The sequence below is a fragment of the Odontesthes bonariensis genome, chromosome 12, assembly GCF_027942865.1.
Source record: "Odontesthes bonariensis isolate fOdoBon6 chromosome 12, fOdoBon6.hap1, whole genome shotgun sequence".
NCBI classification, from domain to species: domain Eukaryota; kingdom Metazoa; phylum Chordata; class Actinopteri; order Atheriniformes; family Atherinopsidae; genus Odontesthes; species Odontesthes bonariensis.
In genome coordinates this window covers 7,676,864-7,695,212 of record NC_134517.1, presented here as the reverse complement: position 1 = coordinate 7,695,212, position 18,349 = coordinate 7,676,864, and the positions used below count along the sequence as shown (strand labels likewise).

Genomic DNA, 18,349 nt, shown 5'->3' with positions numbered 1-18,349 from the left:
TCCTAACAGAGCACTTCGTTCCCAAACTGCAGGTTTACTTGAGGTTCCCAGAGTTTCTAAAAGTAGAATGGGAGGCAGAGCCTTCAGTTATCAGGCCCCTCTATTGTGGAATAAGCTGCCAGTAAATGTCCGGGAAGCAGACACCCTTTCCACTTTTAAGACCAGGCTTAAAACTTTCCTTTTTTATAAAGCTTATAGTTAGGTCTGTTGAATCTGATAGTGTGTCTGCTAGTGTGTCTTGTCCTGCCTCCACCTCTGGCACCCTCTATACTTTCATTACCCCCTACCCGAACCAGGGTTTGAATCCCATTCCCGCTGTGACTGGTGTGCAGTTGGTGAGAGGCTGAGGTAGCTTGTGGCTGTAAAAAGATGGTTGTTGTGGTGTGAGGAGCAGATCTATATAGGGAGTATAGGGAATTACTCACTGAGTCTGGTCCTTTATTTTATTATTTATTTTTTCGTTAGCACAAGTTTCTTGTGTTTACCTTGAATAGGGATGGCTCAGGTAATCCTGAAACATCCCATAGTTAAGCTGCTATAGGCCTAGACTGCTGGGGGGCCTCATCTGTCACACCTTTCCTCACTTTACTCTCTTTATGTATATGTGATATTATTGTGGTCATTAACTCGTGTTTCCCTGTTCCAACAGATATCCTTTGAATGGTGTTACAGTGCCGCCGCCGCCGCCGCCCTCCCCCCTCCCCTCCTTTCTGTCTTCTCAAACCCCAGCTGGTCGAGGCGGATGGCCACCCTTCCTGAGTCTGGTTCTGCCAGAGGTTTCTTCCTGTTAAAAGGGAGTCGTTTCTCTCCACAGTCGCCTCAGGCACGCTCAGGCCGGGAAATTGGACCGAAAAACAAAAAGTTTTCAGTGCAATCTGTTTTTCTTAGCTAGGAAATTGTTTTTGAATTGGCTCTATATGAACGAATTGGATTATTTTATGAATTATGATTATTATTAATTAATTTAATTCCAATTGGCTTGAATTGGACTTACTATCTAAGTGCCTTGAGATGACATTTGTTGTATTTGGCACTATATAAATAAAAATGAATTGAATTGAATATAGTAGAGAGAACCTCCTCAGGGCCATGGACCTGGCCTGTGATGATGTGGGGGATTACTCAGGCTGGGTCCGGCATGCCAGAGCTTTCTTCCCCCGTTGCCTGACGAGGGAAAACATAGCCTGCGATGTGGACGAGGTCCTGTGGCCTGACCCCACCCGGCGACGTGATGCGCAGGCCCGTGCACAGCCCCCCGCACAGGCCCCCCCACAGACCCCATAGTATCTCTTTACTGTAAGAATTTGTGACATGTATCCCCATGTATGCTTTTGTCCTCTTTTGAAATTTGTTTTGGGAAAAGTACGTTTGTACAGGTTGTCAATAAATGGGGTTCAATTCCCCTAAAAATAATCTGTGACTTACTATTGATTACTATACAAATGATGGGGTACTTAGAACATCACACCCTGAACATTGTGTTTTCAATTTTTATTGAAGTGTGTGATAGATATTCAATAGTGTTTACATTTTTGCAAGCTGTGAGGACCATTTTGTTGTCAAAGTTTGGTTTTGGCCATAGGAGCAACAGTTGTGGTGAAAGTTTGGGTTTTGTGGTTGAAAGTTTGGGTTTTGGAGTGAGAGTTTCGTTTTGCAAAGAGACTGCGAGTTTTTGTGGAGCTAGCTTGAGAAAAGTGTTTTGTGTTTAGAGAAAACGGAGGGCAGTTTCCTGAAATGTGTTCTGACATTCGAGAAACTGTAAAAAAGTTTAATTGAGGACATTAATGTTAGCTTAAGTTTGGTTCTGTTCTGTGGATTTGTTTGAAGTTTATTGTTAATTTGTGCAATAAAAAAGTTTAATTGAAATAAACAAATGTAAAAGTGGTTTTGTGACAATAAATGCAAAGAATTAGGCAATTATAAGGTCTCTCATAAAAACACTGAAAGCAAAAGGGTTTTCAACACATAAACCATGATTTTTTTTTTTGCAAAGTTAAGGTAAAATATAGGCTACAAAAGATCCTAAATAAAGAGCCGGCTCTTCTTTGGGAGCCGAGTCAAAAGAGCTGAACTTCCCATCACTAGGTCAGATCATTTGCAATAGATGTTTTCAATTATGAGTCGTGTTTACTGAATGACACCAGGTATGTTCATTGTGTTCAAGTTTTGCTGACTGTGGGTGACATTTTGCATCACATGAGCTTCACAATGCATATTGCAGCAGAGATATATGCTAAATGTGTTTTAGCAAGGCAAAATGTGTTTAGAGTTTTGAGAAAAAGGGTATGGGTTTTGTGAACAGTGTCTACAGGTAAATTGTGTTTGTGGTTGTGGCAAATGGGGGGTAGTTTTACTAAATGTGTTTAGGCAACTGGTCATTTGGTTTAGAGTACTGGGTTTTGTGTTTTGGCAATAGAGAAAAACTGTAATGTTGTTGTGTTTTCTCTTTTGCTGTTGTATTTTGTATTTTCTGATTTGCCCTTGTGTTTTCTCTTTTGCTGTTGTGTTTTCTCTTTTGGTGTTGTGTTTTCTGTTTTGCTGTTGTGTTTTTTGTTTTGGTGTTGTGTTTTCTGTTTTCTGTTTTCTGTTTTGCTGTTGTGTTTTCTCTTTTGGTGTTGTGTTTTCTGTTTTCTGTTTTGCTGTTGTGTTTTCTCTTTTGGTGTTGTGTTTTCTCTTTTGCCATTGTGTTTTCTGTTTTACCGTTGTGTTTTCTCTTTTGCCGTTGTGATTTGCACTTCAGGGCCACTGTATAATACTAGGGCCAGTTGCAACACGTGCAAAGCTTTGATCACATCAAAGGAGGGAAGTACCTCCAACATGCTGAAACATTTGACCACACAGCATGACTCTACTGAAAAAGACAAAAGAGTCCATGAAAGTCACCACTGCTTGTTTATTATGCAGCCGTCACACATTTAGCCATAAACTACATAAATATTGGATCTTCCCAGGTATTTAGTGTTGTTGCCCCATCTGAAAAGTTGATTAGAACCGCCACTCATTCTCTGACATAATTTCTTTACTGCTGCCTTTTCACAGTACTTTCTCAGAAAAATATTTGTTGCATGGATCCTTGGATCTTCTTGCTCTTGCTATGGGATGTTTTAATGCTCCATACACTAATCTCTTAAAAACCTTCAGTCTACCCACATCGTTACAATAACAATATAACTTCTGACACTTAGGAATGATCTGCTGAAAACCTGAGGCACAGTAATATTTGTAAAATATTACTCTATAAAGATTTACTTTAAAATAACTTTATAAAATAAAACTTTAACTTTACAAAACAAATTGTGTTGAAAAAAATGTTATCTTTTTGACAGAAGTTTGTCTGACAGCTAGATACACTTGGGTGTCCTCTGAACTTGAGCTTCAATGCACAATTAAAATGTATGGAAATTGTATCTTTTACACAAATACAATGTCGCTGCTACAACTTGCTGACATTACAACCTATGCGGAATATACTGCTTCTGTCAGGACTTTTCTATTCTAAATAGGACTGTTATATGGATAAAATTCTTAATCACAATTATATTAACTGAAAATGTATATAATTTTGTTATCAGAAATTAAAATGAAAGATTTTAAATAAAATAAACGGATAAACTGATTGTAACAAAGGCAAGGCAAGTTTATTTGTATAGCACAATTCAACTACAAGGCGATTCAAAGTGCTGTAACAAAATAAAGTTTGTTATATAGAAATGCTCATGGACACAACAGATATATGTAAATCCCAACAGAGATTATTCTAGGAGAGATTTCAGGTACCTGGAACACTGCTGTAGATTTGTATAAGTTTGGCTTAGTTGTATTTTTCACCAAATCACCAGAAGATCAGCACTGACTTCAAAAGTTTCCTTGGAAAGATCGGCTTTTCCATGTTTTGCTCTGAATTGGACTTATATTCACATAGGTGTGGATATGTGTTGTACAGCTGAAATGAGCATCATTTTTTATTTCAGGTACTGTGAGAAACTCAAAGCTAAAGCAAAAGTTTACAGAGGAGACCACCCTCTTTTTTATGGTAAATTTACTGTAATATAGCACACAGGGAGTCTAATTAAATCAAATAATGTAAAAAAATTGAAGTACCTGTGAATGCTAGGGGCTTTTCCTGATTTCACTGCACAAGAGATCCATCCAATGTATTTTTTAAATGTACTTATAATGAAATTTGCAATTCCGTTTTTTGTATTTTATTGTTTGAGTAATAGGCTCTCTTGTTTATGTGTCAGTCAGTAATATGAGAGCAGTTAGGACCCTGTCAGTGGCAGGAGAATGTTTACCCAAAACAGCTCACAGTGAAGGGAATCCTAAGGTCCATGCCGTAATCTACCAAGGGTCATTTTTACCTTCAGTAGTCAATAATAAACCTAGTAAATGCCAAAATGATCATATATGTCATGTATGGGATGCTGTTTGCATACTTTGCCTTACCTGGAATCTTACTAGGGGATTTAGCTTTCCGTTGCCCGAGTTGCTCAGCAGAGCGTCTGGCTGCGTGTCCTAAAGTCACTGCAGCATGTACAGAAATAGTGAGGGAGCCGGGCTGCGGCTGTTGTCCAGTGTGTGCCAGGCTGGAAGGTGAGCTTTGTGGGGTTTACACGACGAGGTGCTCCAGCAGCCTCAGGTGCTACCCCACCGTGGGTGAAGAGTTCCCTTTGCATCAGCTCATTCAGGGTTTAGGGCAATGTGGACAAAACGTGGATCTGGAAATAGCTGCAAGTGTGGACCAGCAAGCAACAAATGGTAAGACTTTTTTGAAGACTAGTCTAAGAGAAACATAGAAAATACAGCAATCACTAATTTTACATTTGGAATTCTCTGAGATCTACAGCGCCTTGCCAAAGTATTCACCTCTCTGGCATGTTTCCTATTTTGTTAAATTACTTGGAATATTCTCCTCTATAAAGTAAATACTGTGTATAACACCCCTTGGCAACCATTGCATCTGCAAGTCTCTTGGGACATGTCTCTATAAACTTAGCACATGTAGCCACTGGAATTTTTACCCATTCCTGAAGGAAGAGCTACTCCATCTCCTTCAAGCCACATCAGTTCTTCTGGTGCACAGCCATCTTTAAACCTCTCCAAAGATTACGTGAAGAGGACATTTCAAAACATTGAAATGTTTCCCTCTTAAAGGGATAGTTCGCCTCTTTTGACATGAAGCTGTATGACATCCCATACTAGCAATATCATTTATTAAATTTGACTTACCCCCTACTGCGTCCTGTGAGCCGAGTTCCAGCCTCGTTTTGGCGTTGACGAAGGTAGTCCGGCTAGTTGGCTGGGGCCACAAAAATAAAGCGGTTTGCTTCTGAAAACAATATGCGTTCAAAAGAGTAATACATTTGCATCACAAAATCGTTCATCCAGAAAAAGTCAGACCTCACAATCGCTTGGCGCTATTAAGCCCCTGCAGTGTAGTTTTAGCAGCATGTTGAACCTCGATTCCGGTCTAAATTCTCTGGAAGACTGAAACAGTTTTACCTTAAGAAATCACCTGTATTTAGCACCATCCATCCTTCTTGAAATTCTGACCAATTCTCAGTCCTGTTGATGACAAACATTACCACAATATGATGCAGCCACCACCATACTTAATAAAGGAGATCGTGTTAGCTTTGGATCATTTTCTTTAGTGCCTGCTGAACTTAAAACAGGCTTTTTGATTTTTCAAAACACTGGCCACTGTTCTACAAAGACTATCTTCTTAGAGTCTGAATTGTCCTATGTAAAGACACTTTCTTCATAATGGATTAATTACTGTTCCAAGGAAGAAAATAGAGTTGAATCCCCGAAGTTTTAAAGTTTTTATAACTCAGCCCAAATCTGTATTTCTTTAAAACTTTGTCCCTAATGTGTCCGAGAGCTCCTTAGTTTTGTTGTGCTGCTTGCTTTGTGGTGCCCTTTGAATCATCGTAATCTAGACTCTTGAGCCTTCCACAACAGGTGTACATGTATCAAGATCATGTGACTCTTGGATTGCACATAGATGGATTTAACGGATCTAATTATCTGACTTCTGACAGTAACTGGTAGCAACAGGTCCTAATTTAGGGTTTTATTTCAAAGAGTGTGAGCATTTATGCAGACACTACTTTTCATTGTTTTATTTCCCATTTTTTTCTTTTTTTCTCCTAATTTCACTTAACCATTTGGGACTATTTTGTTTAGGTCCATGACATAAGATTATTGAACATATCTATTACAGGTTATATGAAAGACAAATTACAAAAGACTGCCTGTCTAGCTAGTTCTAAAGTTATTGTGCAGGGCTCAGATGGAGGTTTATTTCTAGGACAATGGTAAATATGCTGTAGAATCTTTTAGCATCTATGGATGAACATGTGATCTTTTGATTTCCTTAGGCTAGTTTTTTTTTTTATGAATTGGCATTAACATTATTATTTGATTTAACTAGATTGTATACAATTACACTTGTTTTAATAGCTGGTAGTTAAACCAATCAACTTAAAAGTATTTTTTTAGTATTTTACAACAACAACTTTATAGATGGTTCTGTGTGACAAACCATTCAACGCATCAGGTTAGCGTTCGGAGCACAGAGCCAGATGCATTTGTTGTTCTGGACATATAACAGCTGGACGTTATCCATTTTTGCCACAACTCTTGTTGTCTCGTCTAGTTGATTGTGTCATGACTGTCTTAACAGTGTCCTGTGTTAGTTTAAAATCCCTGTCTATAAAAAAGTTGATGATGATGATGAAAAAAAAGATGTTTTTTTTAGGGCTGGGCAACAATTAAAATTTTTTATTTAATAAATCACATGATTTCCCTGATTAATCACGATTAATCGCATTTGTACGCAAAATCCAAAAATTAATTCAAAAGTAGTGTATAGCTTTTAGCATTTAGTTTAATTTTAAATGTGCTGCCATATGAATGAAAGTGCCATAACATTTGTTGTGCAAACACACTTTTAACATCAGCATTTTTATGTAGAAGCCTCGCTCCACTGTCTGTTTCCTTGAATGACTTGCTGGTTTCAGTTGTGTGTTTTGCCTTTAAGTGATATTTTAGACTGGAACTACTACGCTGAGAAGACAATTCAACTTGGCAGTGTTTACAGATGACTTTGGTTCTGTCGACTCCGCCGTCTGGAAGAACTTTGAAATGAAAATGGCCGAGTAAAAGTTCCGTACCCTTCTCCATGTTTGGTGGATACGCCAATTACTTTCCTTTCTGGTTCCGCAGCAGACAGCAACAGATTTTTACAGTAATAAAGTAAACTAGAAAGCTGCAAGCAGCTGTAGGCGGGACCAAGGTGTGCGTACGTTGGGATGTGCATACGTTGGGGCATGCGCTGGACGCTGGAGCTGCAGCTCTGCACACACGCACGATACCCTCTGCGTATGTATGAGCACATAATAACCCCAATGCATAGGGGTTTTTCAAAATTTCTAGGGGGCGCCACTGAGCCATTTGTCTCCGCCCACGCACGATACCCTTTACATACGTACGAGGTTGTCAGGGTGGACGTGTGTGCCAAGTTTCATGAACTTGCGATGATGAAAAGGCTTTCAAATCACAAACGCCATCACACGATTGTCACCGCCTAGCCACGCCCACACTGTTCAGAGTTTGGAAAAGTTTGTCAAGAGTTTTCTTCCCCCCTAGCTTGAGGTTTGAAAAAGTTTCTCCATGATTTTTCCATGTCTTAAAGGTAACCTGGCCAAGTTTGAAGCTTGTAGCATTAAATCTGTAGGAGGAGTTTGATCAAATGCGAGGTGTGGGAAAAAAATGACTTTTCCAACCACCAGCAGGTGGCGCTATATGTGGATGTCACTATGATAATATGTACGCGTTCAGACTGGTTCCAGCATTCACCGTATGAAGTTTGGGACAGATTGGATAACGTATGTGGGAGTTATAAGCGACTTAATTTTTTGTGGCGAGTGATGGCGAGTCATCAAACTTTGAGGCGTCGCCACGGCCACGCCCTTTGAGTTTTGAAAAAGTTTCTCCATGAATTTTCCCCCCCATGTCTTAATACTAACCTGACCAAGTTTGAAGTCTGTAGCATTAAATCTGTAGGACAAGTTCGATCTTATGCAGGCGTGGAATCGGTCAAAAATGGCACAAAAACGCACTTTCCATCCAAAATGGCCGCCTTCCTGTGGACGTGGCACATTGGCGTCATCCCACGCGAAACTAATCCTATAAAAGGGACCATTTTTAAGCATCGTAGGGGGCGCTACAGAGTCAATGAGCGACTCCCAAAAATATAAAGTGTAGATTCTTTCATGTCGTCGACTGAGTTTTTGCATACCTTTTGCAAAGAATCGGAAGAAGATGAAGACGGAATAATAAACCTTACAGATACAATAGGGTCCTTGCAGTTTCACTGCTCGGTCCCTAATAATAAAACAGGGGTGGTTTGTGGCGTAGTGGGTTGAGCAGGCGCCCGATGTACAAGAGGCTATAGTCCTCGCTGCAGCTGGCCCCGGTTCGAGTCGCACATCGTACGGCCCTGTGCTGTGTGTCGTTCCCCCTCTCTCTGCCCCCTACTTCTTAAATAATTATAATTAATTAGCGAGTTAGCGCAATAATAACGAGTTAACTCGCCCAGCCCTAGTTTTTTCTGTATTACACCACATATCATGAACAAAATCAACCATCAGTGCTATGGTTGAGGATGTCTGCTTTGAATCAGCAGAGCACCACCTACATCCTAAGAAAGGTGAGATCAGGTAGCCTGTATTTCTCAAGTAGAATACTGAAATAATCAATCCTGAGTATTTGGCTTGCTGATTACTATGAAGCGAGTGCAGGCTACGCTGAGAGGATAGTAAAAGCAAGGTCTAGCGAGGAGCTGCAACTCTCAGTCACTGGTGACCCAGGAGCCACAGGCCATGGGAGCAGTGGAAGGGAGAAAAGCGAGAGCCAAGCTTGCTTGTTGCCGGTGAACTAGTTCTCACAGCTGCATTTCTAATCCTGTAGGAAGGGAAACAAAGTAAATGCATTACCATTCTGATACTTCCACTTGCATGTGACCTTGCACAATTAATCTTCCACTTCTTGACAATGGCTCTCTGGTTTAAACATTTATGACTGAATGAACCTAATATTAGAACTGCTAAATAAAGCATAGAGTAAATAGAGTTGGAGTCTTCTGCTCGGTTGAGATAAAGGCAGAGTAAGACTTGCATATTCATAGATCCCTATTCTCTGGCTCAGCAAAATGGTAAAGCCATTTTATGTCCATTACTAGCTGTGTGTTTGGCAAAAACATCAAAATAAACAATTTTAAAGAACACGGATGAGGAGATTAATTACTGCTGGAATAGGGTTTTAATATGAACAGTTGCTAAATCGAACATTATTTATTTATTTATTTGTTTTTCTTTTTTTTCTGGCAGCTAAATCTAACTTTTTTAAATAAAAGTTTCTGAGACAACATGTCTCTAACCACTGCACCACTTTCCATCCTTGTTTATGTTGTATGTGACTTTGTCATAGACTATGATACAGTATCAGCATATTGCCATCAAATAAGGACATTATAATTGATTTTTGCAAGTTAGCCAGCACTACCTAGCCAGCTAGTTTGGACTTGTTTTCATGCCTGTGCATGATGTAAAATCACAGCTTTTTAAGATTCACTGAAAGGTTGTATCATATCACTATAGCTAGATATTTTACTACAGGACTCTTTTTTTTTATACCTGAAAAACCACCACCAACATCAAAAGTGTCAGGCACCAACAACTACCGAAAACGAATAACCCAGAAACTCCCTACGAGGACACAGAAATGTCAAGCGTTGCTCTCCCACATTACAGGTAATAGGGACAAAGGTCACTATTGATTTTTATTTTTTTAAATGAATGTTGACATATGCAAGTAATGGAAAAGTCACATGTACAATCGAAAACAAGCAGAATCCAACAGTGAACCCAGAGCATGTCTGTAACATTTCCTAAAAGGTGTCTTATTTTGATGAAGACTATTGCTCACAGTACTTGAGGCAGTATAAGACACATTTTACAACTAAAAGGTTTAAAGCACATTCAGTAGTGGAACTTGGATTTAGCAACTACAGATGTTGCACACGGCAGACATTCAGTTTGTTGTTGTAAAAGATCTCCACGGCAACAGGTGCAACCTAATTACTCAAACGGGTCCTTTTTTTTTATATAAACACTTGGGCATTGCTCTGAAAAATATTCAGAGCATAGAAGATGTTTTTTTTTCTTTTCCTCCTTTTTTTTCCTTTTTTTTTTTCTTTCAAACCCGCAGATGAAGAAGTTTTGATAGGCGAGGGTAATTGAAACAAATCCCATCCCAGTCCCTGTAACCCTGGCTGATCTCATGATGGACTTGCCTGTGCTGTGTCTATGACTTACCATCTTTGGTGTTCAAACCACATAGACCACATAAGGGAAAAAACTCTAAATGAGCATCATTCGAGACTGTGGTTTGCCCTCAGTTCACTGTGTTAAGTTTGATTTTTCAAGCATAAGTAACAGCTGGCTCTCAAATGTCACCATCTGCCTTCCATAAAAATGCATTTCGGAGTTGGTGCTCCCGTTCCTGTTGCTAACCTCCCTTTAATGATTTGGTGTCCTAACTGGGCCCAAGTAACCATTGTGGTTATTCGGTCTGATCCTGAATCTAAATGGCTTTATTTTCAATAAAACATAATAAATAGCATGGTGTCACAAAGTGGCATTCATCAGCATCCACACAGTTCTAAACTTCCACACTGCAAAAGTTACTGAAAACAGCAGCACTGTTGTTAAGAACATGTTTTGAATTCTTCCAATCGGAGAAGCAGGTTATATTAGAAATAGCACAACACTTTAAGTGTCTCCACTTGACTTATTTTTTGCAAAAGGAGTTGAAGTCTCCCAGTCATGACCCAGAAAGTCCTGATGAGTGTGAGCTTCAGTCTCCAAATTAAACCAAACATTCCCACCTTTTGAAGTCTGAAGAAGAAAGAATATATATTTACTGTCTGTCCCGAGGAGTTGAAGTCCATGGCAGGTGTGGGTCATCTGTCAGTGACATGGAAACATCATTACACAGCAATATTTGTATTAGCCATCAACATTTCAACAGGTACGTATTTATGCAGGGAGGGTCCATTGAGCAATGCACATTCTTTCTTCAGCACAACTCTGTATCCACATTTGACTTACTTGAAAAGCTGAAATTCTATACTGAAACTGCTGCCAGTAGTTTGGGCATTTGTGAGGGTAAGTGTTTCTCTGGAGGCTTAAAAATCACTCAGTGTTTTGGCTGAACATATTTAAGCATTATAAAACACAGCTACCTCTTGAAAAACAAGCCATAAAACTTAGAATTTTTTTCAACTAATTATTTAGAGGTTACATGTACAAAACGCATATTTCCAAGCTAAATTTCACCGAACTCTGACCAATATGTGTTCCACTGGGCTAGTTCAAAAGTGTGAACAAGTTAAACGTAATGCAATTGTTCACTCCTGATACATCAGGTCGTTGGTGATTTATGCAGATGGAAGGACATAAGCGCATAGTGGTGTGGTTCATGTACCGGTGAACAGAAAGTTAGTTTCACGCAACAAAGAAACAAAAACAAGAGTTTGTGTCCCATCACATTGTCATGAAACATGACTTTCCCTTTAACTATGAACACAGTTTTCCCTGTTCTAAACCATAAATTAACTAGTGTTTATTTGCCATAAGTGTCTGTCTTTAACTCTGCATTAGCAGCCATGTATAGATATTGGAGGAACAATATTTATACATCACTCCTCTCTTTTTCTTGCTGTGAATGGTCGACTTCCCCTGTTGCCCCCGGGGTGATTCTTTGCTGAAACTTGCTTCCCTGCTTCACTCACACTCTCAAGTCTTTCATTATTCTCCGTGGTTTGTGCCGCACACATTATGTGAAAAGGTGAAGCTCTAAGTGATCACTTTGGGTGGGAGTAGCATGTGGGTGCCTGCAGTTCTGACAAAACTCCCCCTGAGGGATTGGGGCCTTCCCTTCTTCTTCTGCTCATCTTTAAGCAGTTCACGCTGGGAGGTTACAGCTTGCACAATGTCACTGCAACACTAATGGGTCAGAATTTACTATCACAGGTTAAATATATAGATTTACTCAAGTAATCAACTTACACACATTTCTCCAATACTTTTGACTGATACATGTGTATAGATTTGTAGTCACAGAAAATTATAGTTCCACTCAATCAAAAGTACCTACTACAACATAAACATGTTTTAACATTATTAAAAATAATGTACATATTTCATCTTTATTTATAAATGTAGATTTGTAAATATAATACAATTTAGTTTTTAAATACTTTTTTTCTAAGGTTCAAATCATTAACAGAAGCATATTTTGGAAACCACTAAATTGCTGCAAAGTAATTAATGGGCAGAGTCAGAGACAAACAGGCAAAGTAGCTGTTTCCAATGTTGTTTTGATTCACATGTTTAAAAGAACAGGTGGATTGTAAAGAGTAAAAATAAACAATGTAAATCTTCCATCAATGTGCATATAACGTTTATACGATCACCTGAGGTGGTTTTTCGACTTTGTGCACATTATGGCGAATCAGAACCGAATCGTGTGTAACAATAAACCTGTGTCTTATGACATAATATCCCAGATAGTCCAAGAAATAACAGTAATTCCTAAGGAAGAGCTCTCTCCATTTTCATTTTGTGAATGTCCCCTGCAGTACCTGTAGTTGTTTTTTGCTCCTTTGTTTCTGGATAGGACAATTGCTTCTTAAACTGAATTACAACCAGTAGCAACAGAGTCAAAACTGCCATCCTCTGGTGACACTACACAGCCTAGTTGATTCACTTCAAATCAGTGGAAATATGTCTAACATTTTTTCCCAACTTTTTAGACTTGCTAATCTAAAGGATGGAAACTGTGCACAACAAATTTATTCATTGTCAATACTTCAACAGACTACCTTGGGGGAACTTGGACCTTGAGGCTTTAAAGGGATAGTTCACCTCTTTTGACATGAAGCTGTATGACATCCGATACTAGCAATATTGTGCATCAACATTGACTTACCCCCTACTGCGTCCGGTGAGCCGAGTTCCAGCCTCGTTTTGGTGTTGATGAAAGTAGTTCGGCTAGTTGGCTGGGGTCACAAAAATAAAGCGTTTTGCTACTCAAAAAAAAAAAAAATGCATTCAAAAGAGTAATACATTTGCATCACAAAATCGTTGTCGAGGAAAAAGTCAGACCTCACAATTGCTTGGCGCTATTTTCTCTCCCTTCGTATCACTACGCTCTGCCGACAGCCGCGCCTGTTTCACGGTGTTTACTGCTCGGAAAGTTAACGTAACCATGTTTGACTATGATGCCAATGATGAAGACATCCCTTTTACCACAGAGCAAAAGGGATATCTTTATGAACCCGAATATACAGATGCCGAAATTCACCGGATGGAGTTAGAACGGGCAGAGAGAGAGAGGAGGGACAGAGAAGTGGTCCCAGCTGACGTTGGAGCCACAGCTGCAGCTGTGAGATACGGGGTGGACTCATTCGAAGTGTCAAGTAATGCCAACGGAGCGCAGTGATACGAAGGGAGAGAAAATAGCACCAAACGATTGTGAGGTCTGACTTATTCCTGGAGAACAATACTGTGACGCAAATGTATTACTCTTCTGAACGCATATTGTTTTGAGAAGCAAAACGCTTTATTTTCATGACCCCAGCAAACTAGCTGGACTACTTTCGTCCACACCAAAACGAGGCCGGAACTCGTCTCACAGGACACAGCGGGGGGTAAGAAAATGTTGATGCACGACAATGCTACTATGGGATGTCATACAGCTTCATGTCAAAAGAGGCGAACTATCCCTTTAACTAGGTGCTCTGCAAATGGAAACATCGCCTTACATACATCTTTTTTTTTTTTAAATGGCCCCACTTACTGATATAACTAAGTAAATTTGTAAGTAAACTTTATTTATAGAGCACCTTTCACAGATAAAAAAATAACAAAGTGCTTTACAATCAAATATCTGAAAATAATTATAAGAAAACACCACCAATAATAGAAATGAATCAGTCAAAAAGGATAAGAGATGTTACACCAAGGCAGACCCTCTGCTGAATAGATAAGTTTACTGTGTGTTACCTATGAGAGGGCACTGCCCTGATTGACTCATTATGTAATATGCACATGTGGATGTTTTTCAGGGAGGTAAAGAGTAGATCAAAGAAGTAGATCTTCAGGGGGTATATATATATATATATATGTATATATATATATATATATATATATATACACATACCACTGAACCTTTAATTTCTAACAAGATATTGATAGGACACTCTCCCTTTACCTGTGCCACATAACACAATGTTGCAGTTATAATGTAGGTTTCCTGCATACAAAAGACCGCCTCAGAGCGAGCAAAAATATCAAATCTAAACAAATCCTTGAGTGATGTCAACTTCACATTCTTTACATTTGCTCTTGCAGGAAAGCTGTGAGTTGTGAAACCAAATCAGGGAGGTCAAAGATACCAAAACCTTTTATAAAGATGGCACAAACTAAAGAGTTGACATTTGATCGGAAAATTTGAATTTATGGAGGTCAAATTTTCAGAAATATTTAGTGTTATTTTAAATTGAATATATCTAAACACATTATTTTATAACAATGGTAGAAAGAAAAAGGGATTCCCAGAGCATTTTGTGTTCGATGGGTTTACTGCGACTATAAGTTACTCTCTCAAATATTACAAATTTGCACTTTAGACATGAAATCCAAAAACAATATAAAATTATATATAGAGAGAAATAATGGTCTCAATTTTCTACCTAGTTGTCAGAAAAGTACCCTGTGAAATAAAGAAATGGTGCTTAAGATAGATAATTTTGACCTTTGTTTGATTTTAAAGGTACAAAATCATCACTGACAACTAAGAGGAAATAGATTACCCTTTTAATAACCTAGAGGTATAGGTAAATAGATGGGCAAAACTATTATTAGCTTATCCTGAGCTTTTTTTCAATCATCTAACTGTTTAACTTAATGGCAGGATGTATTTCTGCCAATACAGGATGAAGCAGGTAAAGAAAATGAATGGATAGTACAAAAGGTTTTGGTCTGTGAATTTAAGGGTTCTTTGACTTTGAAAATGTGTTTTTGTCCCAGAACATAATACATTTTTCTCACTAGGAGTGCAGAATTTGTCTTTCACAGGTATGGACAAGAATGTACAAAAATGTACCGATTGTCAAGGTACTGTGTTTGCACTCTAATAGGCTACATTGACACTGCAGGCCTTAATGGTCTATTCCATTTTTTTGCTGAGTTTGATTTTTTTTTTGCGTGGTTGTTCACATTATGATTTAAATGTGACTACAAATTTTTGAGGAATTTAACAAAGTCCAAAACCTCACTTTCTTTCCACTGATTAGCTCCATTAAGGATGCCTGCCATGCTTGTTTCGTTGTGTACATTTGATCTTGCCACGTTCCACCTCCAGCGCAGCATTGTGACGTCTGTCTCGCTTCAATCACGTAAAAGTTGGATGAAATGCAACATGACTGTTCACACTGAGGTCCCTTTGAAAAACATCAGATATATATCCAATTTGAGACCACGTGTCCTGGGGCCTGATTTGAAAAAAAAAAAAATGTGCTGTTCAGAAAAATCCGATATGGGTCACAAATGGGCAAAAAAGTCTGATTTGGGGCCACTTTTACCTGCAGTGTGAATGTAGCCTTATTGCGTGTTTCCACTAGCACGCAGTACCTGCAACCGGGTAGATTTTCCGTATCACCTCAGCCTTGGTTCCAAGCGAGCCGAAGCGTTACTAAAACGTGACGTCAGCCGACTGCCTTCCACTGATTGGCCGATGAGTGTCGTCACTTTTCAATACTGTTTTGTCTGGCGGCCAGGAGTCTTCTCTGGCTCTCTTCGCCTGCCTTCTCTGCGACAAAAAGCCACAGGGTGAGCAGCAACACGAACGCCTTGATGTCCTCCATGCTATCCTCCTCGTATGTTGTTGTTGTTGTTGTTGTTGTTGTTCTGGTCGCGCAGCCGTGTTACGACGACCTCGCCCACGTCGAGGAGGCACGAAGTGATACTCGGTTGTAAATGGAAACACAACCAAACCGAGCCGTGCCGAGCCATATCGAGCCGTGCCGAGCTAGTGGAAATACGCCAATAGAGTACAGTTCAATTCAATTCAATTCATTTTTATTTATATAGCGCCAAATACAACAAATGTCATCTCAAGGCACTCAGTTGGAGTGACAAAACATATTGACCATCTTAGGACGCTTTTTGTATCTCAATTTTTTTAGTGTACAGTTAGTTTACACTAGATAATTGGAAGGTGTGTCCAAACAAGTGATACTGTACATGAACAATTATGACAAAAGGAAAAGTGCATGTTTGTTAAACACGAATCACATTAAACTTTTTTTTGCCTTTTGAGTCTGATTCTGTTTTTTTCTTCCAAAAGCTACAAAGACATCTTCTTTGGTTAAGACTACAAACACCACCACACAGACACAGGGCAACATCAGGTGTTGAAAGCGCGAACTACAAAATGTCTTAGGGGAGTCTTCATTATTCTGGAGCTCGCTGTAGCTTTGCCAGCTCTAAAGCGTTTGAAGTGATCAAGCCTTAGGAACTTTTGCACAGACCAATTATTTTTGCAAGGTCACTTTCTTGGCCATCAGAGTCCAGTCAAGTATTTGAGACACACCTCCATTGTATATATGAATATGAAAATTAATTAATGCTAAGCAACACTGCAGAAACATTACTCATTCTGTGCCACGAGAGAATTGTGAAAACTTTGCTTAAAGGCTAAAAGCAAAGCCAACCCTCCCAACAGCTTTAGGCAGGTTGTTTCTATGGCACTGAGACACAGTCAACAACATAGCATTTAGATAACAGCTGTTGGCTAAATACAGTTTTTTTCTGCTTGCAGAGTGCTGTCATGAGTTTTTATAACAGTTTTTTACTAAACAGGGTCTAACACTCAACCACAGAAAACATTAAAAGCTTACTTTCATACCTCAGCTTGCTTGACGACAATGCAACATTCCTAATGTCCTGACTCACTTCTCATACACACATAGCAACAGTAGGATTCAACACTTCTGAAGGAAAAACATCAATTTGCCCCTCAACCTTTTTAAAGGTTTTTTTTTTTATAGTTAAACAAATAAGAATTAAATTAAAGTCCAAACTCTTCGTTGAGTCTTTCATGGACAATTATATTGCACAACCTGGAAGTTTATTCTAACCTTGTGCTCTCAGCTGGATGTTGGGATTGATGACTTTTAGGGACTTTATACACCAAGGCAACAATCGACTGCTAGGCACATCTGGTGTCGGTGAATATCTGCATCTCTTGTATTTTTTGTCCATGCTTCTCAGAATTAATCTGTCTTTTTTTGTTTTTCCAGCTACTTCAACTTGTAGAATCAATGTCATGGGATTTGTGCGCGTTCTTTCTTTCTCTGGGGTAGAATTCATATGATGCGTTAACACGTGATTGTGATTGCCAAGTGGAATTGTAGCAACTGGGTTTTGTCACAAGATCAGATAAGCAATAATTTGATTGAGTGGTGCATGATTGGCTGCTTAGAAAGCTGTACTGTTCTCAGCTTTCCACTGCAAGCCACACGAGAAAACTAAAGCCAAAGGCCCATAATTCAATTCCGTAATGCAGTACAGCACAAAGCACCACTGATATAGGCTGATCTAAAACTTGTTTCATCACCATCCCCAAATCATTGTCCAATGCCTTCCACCATACCTAACCCCCCAAAAGAGCTTTTCTTGGATTGATGATGAAAGCTTTACAAAAGCAAGCCCAATGTCCATATGCCTTTCATGTGAACCGCAGAGGAAGCATGTTACCAACTTGTTGCAGGATCTGGACAAGGTATGATTTGATGTATGAAGTAGGTTCTTTCCACATTGGTTTCTGGTTGTTTTGTCTTGAGCACACAGAGAGAAATACAGAACCTAAATATTCCATCAGTCTGTGGAACTGGTGGTGTTTTTAGGGAATTTATTTTTGTACATTCTCTGTGTTCTTTGAATATTTGGAAAGTAGAAATGCTAAGTGGTTTAGGTTGAGCACAGCAGTGTGTAATAACATACGTCTTGTGTGCGATATGACCAAAAAAATATTTGTGGAGTTTTGACTGTACTGTCTCACTTTGCAAAAGATCAGACATGTTCTTGTGTGTGTGTGTGTAGTTGTGCTAATTGTGGTTTGTTTTGACAAAATTGGCTTTCTTTTCAAAACTGTGTTTAAGTAATTAGGAAAAGACTGATTTTGCCACTTAGTGTAACGATGCCAAATGTTTTTC

At 39.1% G+C, this 18,349-nt stretch overlaps 1 protein-coding gene across 1 annotated transcript in view; it reads left to right on the top strand.

The window, feature by feature from the left end:
* Nucleotides 1-4,397: 4,397 nt before the first annotated feature.
* LOC142396085 (insulin-like growth factor-binding protein 2-B) overlaps nt 4,398-18,349 on the top strand; it is a 41,496-nt gene continuing 27,544 nt past the window's right edge. Inside the window, exon 1 of the mRNA XM_075478622.1 lies at nt 4,398-4,758. Coding sequence (XP_075334737.1) covers nt 4,398-4,758 — 361 coding nt within the window. The remainder of the gene's footprint in view (nt 4,759-18,349) is intronic.